At 30.7% G+C, this 9,886-nt stretch overlaps 1 protein-coding gene across 1 annotated transcript; it reads left to right on the forward strand.

Moving 5' to 3' along the window:
* Positions 1–1,424: 1,424 nt before the first annotated feature.
* Positions 1,425–6,962, forward strand: LOC126682553 (protein SIEVE ELEMENT OCCLUSION B-like). Its single transcript, XM_050378272.2, has 7 exons — positions 1,425–1,776; positions 1,857–1,958; positions 2,447–2,895; positions 3,618–3,721; positions 3,806–3,948; positions 4,160–4,654; positions 6,121–6,962. The coding sequence occupies exons 1-7, from the start codon at positions 1,555–1,557 to the stop codon at positions 6,757–6,759; spliced, it is 2,154 nt and encodes a 717-aa protein (XP_050234229.1). The 5' UTR covers positions 1,425–1,554; the 3' UTR covers positions 6,760–6,962.
* Positions 6,963–9,886: the final 2,924 nt, after the last annotated feature.

Raw genomic sequence — 9,886 nt, forward strand, 5'->3', positions numbered from 1 at the left:
TTATAATATAAAATGTTTATAAAATATTTTTTTATTTATTAGTCATTATTATAATTTTTTTATATAAATATAACATTTATTTTTATGATGAATAAATATTTTTAGATTTTTAGATTTTTTTTCTTAGATGATAAATAAATAATTTTTTGATGATGGTTTAAATTAGTTTCAAAGAAAAAATTATTAAACCAAACCAAACCAATTTTGCTGGTTTATAATGTGTGTGGTTTGGAAATTTGCCAAACCAGTATAATTGGTTTGAACTAAAATATCAATGATAAACCAGTCAAATCAAACCATGTACATCCCTAAATACAATCAATCAAATAACTATATTAATCTCAAAAAAAAATCAAATAACTATATTAGTTGATTTGGTCAAAAAAATTGACTGTAAAAGTTTAATATCTAATTTTTTTCATTTCCAAAAATTCACAGATTCACAAAACAAATTCAAAAAAAGTTTACAAAAATAATTTCTAAGAATTTATTACATTATTACTTATTTTAATATACTAGTTTTGCATTACGTGCTATGCACGTGGCTCGTAACGTAACTCCTCAATGAACATATTAGTAAATTTATTATAATTATATCAATTTTTTTATTTATAATTAATATTAAATTAGTTAAAAAAATTTATAAAAGTAAATATAATAACCATAATTAAATAATTAATTAAATTTTATTAATAATATCTTTAAAAATAATAAGATAGAAATTTAAATAATAATATATTGATCAAATACAATATTTTAATTTTGTAGTTCAATCAAACTAAAAGATAGGTATTCCTACTAATTTGGAGACAATTTAGTTATTTTTTACATATAAAAGATTTAATTGGAGATAATTTAGCTATCTATTCTAATTAGGACTTTAATTATAATAGTGATTAATTAAATAACTAATTAGTTAATGATTATAAAACCTTTATTTAGTAGTAAACTGAAAAGGATTATTCAGTAAATTTGCCTGTCCCCCCCCATCCGTGCTTTTATATATAGTATAGATATAGATATAGATATAGATATTCTATATTGTTAAATTTTTTATTATAAAATTCTCAAAATATGTTACTAAACTATTTTGACATATGCATGTAAGAACATATATCTTTTAAATAAATATCAATGAGCTACATAAGTATATAGCTTAAAGCTCTTGCATCAGTCTACTAATTTCGTGAGTTTAATTCTTCACATAAGCGCTCCTCTCTCTCGAATGGTAAAAAGATATCCTTTAATAAATGTTCACAGAGCGAGTTGTTTTATTTGGGTTTAAGTACGAGCGAGTTACTCTATTCAAAATCCACATCGCTCGGGTCTGAAAATCCTCGGTCCGATAAAGGTACCTAACCTTATGTTATGGGTGATCCTGTAGACTTCGATAGGAATTTTGCATTACAATGGAAGCAAGGAAGTGGATTCATAAAACCAACCTTTACTCCATTTCTCAAAGCTATAAATACATTACCCTCATCACCCATTTCAATCACACAATCCAAAATATTCATCTACGTACCGGTAAGTTTCCGCAATAATTAGCTAGCCATGTCGTTGAGGTCGCTAAAAACTGCGGTGCCACTCTCAGGAGGCAGCCAGCAAATGTTGAGAAGTGACCGAAACATGTTAGCTCTTTCCGACGAAAATTCAATGTTGAAGCAAATTGAAGCAACTCATGCCTCTGATGGCCGTGAGTTTGATTTGAGGCCTCTTCTCCATATCGTTGAAGATATCCTCAATCGCGCCGGCATTGTCCACGTCGAAACTACGGTACATTCATTACTCTAGTGAAACTCATATTGCTGCCATTGATTTCTAATTTCTTCTGTTTTTGGTTCATTGTATTATAGGCTTCCCAAACACATGCCGAAATGGAAGACAAGAATCGTGAAGCCAACTTTATTAGCATGCTTGAAGCACTTTCCTTTGTTATTGATAGAATTGCTTGTGAGGTAATATTGATTCCTACTTTTTTAATTAAAACTTTATGTTAATAAGACAAATTTGTTGGCCAACTTTGATGCATGATTTTTTTTATAAAATCAACATTTTTTATATTATATGTTAGGAATGGTTAAGCATTATCTGCCTCTTATGGTGGTTAAAACTTGAGTGTCTATCAGTTTTTTTTATCATATGTTTCAGTTTGTTATCAAAACTTCCATTTATATAATCAAAAATAAAAAAATTAAAGACCATTTATCCCATATTTTTTAATCTAATATGGTGGCCAAATGGAATATATTCTTATAATATATTGTCACTTTGATTGCCATGTCCATCACCATCTAATGTATCGTTTTAAATAGCATTATATTCTTAGATTAAGCTGCCTCTAATTGTCATATCAATTTATTTTAATTCAAAAAACATGATTTATTTTAGTTTGAAATAAAAAAATTAAAATCTGGTATTGCTTTGATATAATGAAAATGTGCAGATTTCATACAAGGCTCTGGGTGGAGCTGATCCTCATGCGACAACAATGTCATTACTGAGCATGCTTTCAAGCTATAATTGGGATGCTAAGTTGATGCTGATCATGTCCGCTTTCGCGTTAAACTACGGAGAATTCTGGCTTCTCGTACAAATTTACTCCTCCAATCCGCTTGCCAAATCAATGGCCATCCTCAAGCAGTTACCTTCCATCATGGAACACACAGCTCCACTGAAGCCTAGATTTGATGCACTTAACAGTCTCATCAGGGTCATGATGGATGTCACGAAATGCGTCGTTGAGCTCCGGGAATTACCTTCCGCTTATATTTCAGCCGATGCTCAAGCCCTAACTACAGCCATTGCTCACATACCAACTGCTGTTTACTGGACCATCAGGAGTATTGTGGCCTGTGCTACTCAGATTACCAGTCTCACCACATTGGGACATGAGTATGATTACATTTATGCTTTCTCTTTTACTTTTTAGGTGCTTTAATTTCTATTAAAAGCGTTATAATTGATTCTGTGGTTACCATACTTTTCTATTTTTGCAGTTTAGTTATCGAACTTGATAATGCTGTTTTGATTCCAATAAGATTAAGGCAAAATGAACTTATCTACCCATATAGCTATAGTCTTTTTTCCCAAATATATCATGATCTTTGAATTTTGCCAATTTGATCTGTCATTTATTTGGTATTTGTCAAATATACCCAAACCTTGAGTATATATTTGGCAAAGTCCAAATGAGTTTTGGGTATATTAACAAAAATCAAATAAATGATAGACCAAATTGGCAAACTTCAAAGATTATGGTATATTTAACAAAATAGGTTATAGTTGTGGGTAGATAAGTTCATGTATCCGGGTTTTCAATTAAATCTGGCTAATTTATGCCTATGTGGCAGCCGATTTCACTCTAAAATTTCAAATTTTAGAAAATGTAAATGGTGACAAGATAAAAAAGTATAAGGCGATAGGAAAATGAAGCACAACCGTCTGTCATTGAAAACATGTTACAGTCACTTAAGCACAGTACGGTAACTAATTTGTTATGTTTTGAAATTCGGTAACCAAACTGCAAAAATGGAAGAGTACGACGATAACCCCTGAAATAAATTGTGCCAACTTATGTCTATCTTATTTCTGTTGCATTTAATCATGTATTTCAGGTTTGCCACAACTGAGGCATGGGAGTTATCCACTTTGGCTCACAAACTCCAGAACATAGATGATCATCTAAGGAAGCAGCTTTCAACTTGCCATCAACACATAGGTTTCTTATCAACCGCTTGTTGGCCCTCATAAATTCATTAATTATACAAGTTAATTAGTGATGTTTTTATAATTTGATATGCAGATGAAAAGAGGAGTGTTGAATCCTATCAAATTCTTCTCAATCTTTTTGATTCTATCCACATTGACAACATGAAGATCCTCAAGGCCTTGATTTATTCCAAGGATGATATCCAGCCCCTCGTTGACGGCTCTACCAAGAGAAGGGTTTGATATTACAGTCTTATCCATTCTAATCAGATCTTTCGTAAATTTTTTTATTATAGTTTGATTTGAAAGATTTTACTTTAATTTTAGCCACATTCACCCAATTGAATGATATAAGCGAATGAAATAAGCTTATTTCATTCGCGTATTATAGTCAAGTTCGCGCAATTGTTACAACTAGCTAGAAATTAACTCAAATTTGCTTGTTTAGGTTAACATCGATGTGCTAAGGAGGAAGAATGTGCTGTTATTCATTTCGGGCCTAGACATTTCCCGCGACGAGCTTTCCATTCTCGAACAAATATACAACGAGTCGAGAATCCACGCCACAAGGATGGAGAGTCACCAGTACGAGGTGGTATGGATCCCAGTGGTGGATCGGACAATCCAATGGAACGATGCGAAGCAAAAGCAGTTCGAGAGCTTGCAATCCACAATGCCATGGTACACAGTGCACAGCCCGACAATGATCGACAAAGTGGTGATCAGATTCATCAAGGAAGTGTGGCACTTGAGGAATAAGCCTATATTGGTTGTGCTTGACCCGCAAGGCAAAGTGGTTTGCCCTAATGCACTTCACATGATGTGGATTTGGGGAAGCAATGCCTTCCCTTTTACTACCTTGAGAGAGGAGTCTTTGTGGAGAGATGAGACTTGGAGACTTGAGCTTCTAGTTGATGGCATTGATCCATCTATTCTTGACTGGGTAACTATTTCTTCACCACACAAATCTTATTCGCAAAAATGAATGAAGTTTAATTAATTTTGATGCAATATATCCTAATAGATATACATATAATAAAAATTGTGCTAGTTTAGTCTAGTATTTTTTTTATTTTTTATTATTTATATCCAAACGACAAATAAAAAAGATGATTGATCTAATTGATAAAAGAAAGATATTTTTAATATTTTTAATTATTCATAGGAAAAATTAGTAAATATTTAGAGAAAAAATCATAATTTATTTTACAATAACGTCAGAAAGTTATAAATAATTACATTTATTTGATAAAATTAGATTAATAATTTTGTAAAGGTTAATTCTTTCAATGATAGACTAATTTAGGGTCATTAGCCAAAATGGTACCCAACCTTCGCACCTTATATCAAAATGATACCCAACCTTTAATTTGTATCAAAATGGTACCCAACCTTCTAACATTTGTTTCAAAATGGTTTTTTTAACATTTTCCAGCAACTTTTGATGACGTGGGAACCGGGAAAATAATTTTTTTATTGATGTAAAATAAGAGTTCATTTTAATTTTTTAAAGGGTTAATCACCAAAAAAAACCCTCACCTTTTAGCCCCTTTTCAGTTGCACCCTGACGTTACAATTTTGTCAATTGCACCCTAATTCGCACCTTTGGATTTCAATTCCACCCTCAAAATCAAATTGGACTTTTTTCACTCGGGAAAAATTCATAAAAACCCTTATAAAGTACTCATTTGAACTCTTTTCCACATAAAAAGTTAAAAATGGATGACTTATTTTAACTTTTTTCAAATGAAAAAGAGATCAATTTAGTACTTGAGGGTGGAATTGAAAACCAAAGGTGCGAATTAGGGCGCAACTGACAAAATTGCAACGTCAGGGTGCATTTGAAAAGGGGCTAAAAGGTGAGGGTTTTTTTTGGTGATTAAGCCTTTTTTAAATTATATAAAATCTTATTTTTCATGGGATGTGGCAAAAATATAAAAAACTAGTTTTCCGGTTGCCACGTCATCAAAAGTGACCGGAAATTGTTTAAAAAACCATTTTGATACAAAAGTTAGAAGGTTGGGTACCATTTTGATACAAATTAAAGGTTAGGTACCATTTTGATACAAGATGTAAAGGTTGGGTACCATTTTGGCTAATAACCCAATTTAATAATTTATTATAAGAATAAGTTAAAAGACTAAATAAATATGTTAAATAATTATTGTTCGAATATAATCAAAACAAATCATAAAATTACTGAGCAAAACTGTTACTATAATTTTTAGTTGGAATATATTTGTGGAAGATTTTGAACCCAAATACTAGTAATTTCATGAGATAGTTCCAGCACAGCACTATGCAAAAGATGGCAAACACAATTCTAGATTTTTGTATACACATTGCTCTGCACATTTTTACTTAATCCGACTGTATAATTATAAACATAAATTTTGTAAATATGATTAGATCAAAGAAGGAAAATACATTTTCTTGTACGGCGGGGACGATGTAGAATGGGTAAGAAAGTTCACAACCACCGCAAAAGCACTAGCACAAGCAGCCCGAATTCCACTGGAGCTGGTTTACGTAGGAAAAAGCAGCAAGAGAGAAAAAATACAACGAATCATAGCCACAATCACAGTCGAAAAACTCGGCCATTACTGGGATCCAACGATGATCTGGTTCTTCTGGACGCGCCTCGAAAGCATGCTATTCTCCAAGATTCAGCTCGGCAAAATCGACGAACACGACCCGATGATGCAAGAAATCAAGAAACTACTTAGCTACGACAAAGAAGGCGGATGGGCAGTTCTAAGCAGAGGTGGTAGCGTAGTTGTGAACGGACATAGCAGTACCATGTTGCCTACATTGACAGAATATGATCTCTGGAAGGAACATATTGGTGCTAAAGGATTTGATATGTCGTTCAAAGATCATCACGATAAGCTTCATAGCCTTGCTCATCCTTGCTCCCGATTCGAGTTTCATAGCATGACGGGTAGGATTCCCGAGCGGTTGAAATGCCCCGAGTGTCTTCGGGGGATGGAGAAATATATTACTTTTCGATGCTGCCATGAGGAAGATGTTGGTGAGATTGAATATTAAGAGGAAAGTTGTGTACCGTTTAATAATTGATGATCATGTCATTGTCTTGTGTGTGTGTTGTTGATTGATTTCGTTCATGGATTTTATCTAATATGATGCTAATAGCTGCCTTGTGGGTTTAAGTTGGTTGAAAGGCTTAAATAAGATTATATGAGAGCTTGTGTTATGCAGTCTGAGCTTATTAATAAAACATTTTCGAAATATTTTTCTCGAGTCTTTTATGCTCTTAAATAGTTGTTTAATAACATTAATTGATTCAGTCGATCTATTTTGTTTAATTTAGTTTGATCAATTTGGTTTCGTCACTAGTTTCATTTTTAGTGGTAATGATGTATTCCGATTGTTAGATTTCTTTTCAAAGTTGTAGTGCTCGTGTCCCGCTTTGCCTTCCACGGCTTATGGTAGTGCTAATATAATCATCATTTATATATAAAAATAAATAAAAAACACTTCATGAATTCTTGCACAACTGAACATGATTGCTAATTGAAGGTTCAGACTAAGGGGCTTTCCTTTCGAAATTTCCAAAGAAGAAGATGGAAATTAGGAGTAATAAGCAACATGTGAATAGGGACCCACCAAATATGTTATTACACCTTCGTTTAGGGATAATAATAGGTCGTATAATGATGTTGCTTTAGTGGGGAATATTGTTAATGCGGAAACTATTAGGACTCGTGATCTCGATTTCAATCGAGTCGGTCTTTTTGGCAAGTGATGACTAGATTGGGAGCAATAATGTGGCTAGAATTTGTGACATTCAAACAGTGTTGAAGGCAAAGAGGTTTCTCTTTGACCGTAATATTGAGTAGGGGTGACCACGGTTCGGGAGAATCCGGAAATTGACAAATTTCCGAAATTAAACCAAAAGTCGGGGATATCAAAAATTAGATCTCCAGATCCGTACCAATAATCGGTTTGGTTTGGTTCGGAAATTTTATTTTTCGATATGGTTCGGTACGGAGATTCGATTCTAATGATTCGGTGCGGTTTGGTACGGATATCACTAGAAGCACGAATATTGTTTTATTTAAAATATGATATCTATTATATTATAATATACGCTTAATCACCAAAAAATGCAAACTTATAGATTTTGTGTCAGTTATAGTCAAATCTTTAAAAATCACCAGATTTAGCCAAACCTTATATGTCCCGTTTCTTTTTTAGCCATTTTTGAATCGAACCGATTTTTTTTGACATCATGTCGTCCACGTCACTGCCAACTAACTAATAGGGCTGACATGGCAGCTGATATATTTAAATTAGGTTTGTCTGTAACTGACACAAAATGCATAGGTTTGGTATTTTTTGGTGATTAGAGCAATTTTTAAAATCAAACTAATTTTTAAATTTAATAATTAATAAATTAATTATATCATTTATAAAATTCATTTATATTTAAACATAATTATATTTTCTATTTAATACTAAATAAAATTAATCTAATATTTTACTAAATCAAATAAATTTATTTTATTATATATTTTAATGAATATGTAATTAATTTAATTAATAATTAAAATTAAAGGATAGTTTTAAATTTGTAGCCATTTAAATTAAAAAAAGGATTAATCTATTACTTAGGAATTAATGTTGAATTAAATTTGGTGAAAGTGTTTATTGTTCATGATGATTCCGAACTTGATTTGTTGTTTTCAATGTTATTGAAATCTTATTATGACTGAGTCTAGGTAATAAAAAAAAGTTGTTATGTGTAAATTAATGTAAGTTTTTGGCTATGTAGATTAAAATGACATATGCGTCAATGCTTTATAAATATCGTGACTTCACTTTATAGAGAAAAAAAATGAGAAAAAAATTACACATGTCCTTTCATAAAGCAATGATCTATTGAGTAATTATTTTTCCATTTATATGTGTGTAGTTGAATCATGAACAATGTCGTATATTTGTTGTGTATATTACTCTCAGATTGTTCGTCAGAACACGGACAATTGGGTCTCAAATGGCGGCAGTGTCGACGGACCGACGATTGAAATTTTAAAAACATAAATTTTATGATGAATATGACATTTTTTATTTTTAATAAAATTTATATTAATTATATATCCATCAAATATTATAAAACAAATTTATTAGAATCAATTAAGTTTATTAAAAATTAGAGTAATTTTAATTAGTGTTAAATAAAAAAAATATTATTTTATTAAATATATATGAATTTTATTATAATATAATTAATTTATTAATTATTAAATTTAAAAATTAGTTTGATTTTAAAATTTGCTCTAATCACCAAAAAATACCAAACCTATGCATTTTGTGTTAGTTATAGCCAAACCTAATTAAAATATATCATCTGCCATGTTAGCCAATTGCTTAGTTGGCAGTGACGTGGACGACATGGTGTCAAAAAAATCGGTTCGATTCAAAAATGGCTAAAAAAGAAACAGAACATATAAGGTTTGGCTAAATCTGGTGATTTTTAAAGGTTTGGTTATAACTGACACAAGACACATAGGTTTGGCATTTTTTGGTGATTAAGCCTATAATATATTATTTTGACTTTTAAAATTAATTAGCTACTCATTCATTTTTTTTATATTTTTAACTATCACAAATAAATAATCATCAATAAAATAAAAGGGTACAACATGTATATTATCGTTCGATTTAATAAATTTTTTTTGATTATTTGATAAGGGTACTTTTATGTATTTTCAAGTTTAAACTATATTATTTTTGTTAAAATTAAGTAATTTGGTCAATAATAGAAAATAATGAATATGTAAATTGTTCATATCAATTTCTTAAAATACTTTTAATAATTATTAAATATTTGACAAATTCATGATATAATTGTATAAACAATTTTAATGTTTAGTAATTCAAAGTTAATATGAATACAATAATCAAATTAAAAGTAAAATAGTATATATATATATATATATATATATATATATATATATATATATATATATATATATATATATATATATATATAATTTCGGTTCTTCGGGTATAAGTTCTGTACGGTTCGGTTTTGTTCTGGGTACGGTTATTTATAAATGATCCAGAACCGTACCAATAAAATTTTTGGTACGGTTCGGTTCGGGGAAAATCAATGGTCAACGGATATTTTTCGGTTCTGGAAATTTTCGAT

The sequence above is a fragment of the Mercurialis annua genome, linkage group LG5, assembly GCF_937616625.2.
Source record: "Mercurialis annua linkage group LG5, ddMerAnnu1.2, whole genome shotgun sequence".
Taxonomy (NCBI): Eukaryota; Viridiplantae; Streptophyta; class Magnoliopsida; order Malpighiales; family Euphorbiaceae; genus Mercurialis; species Mercurialis annua.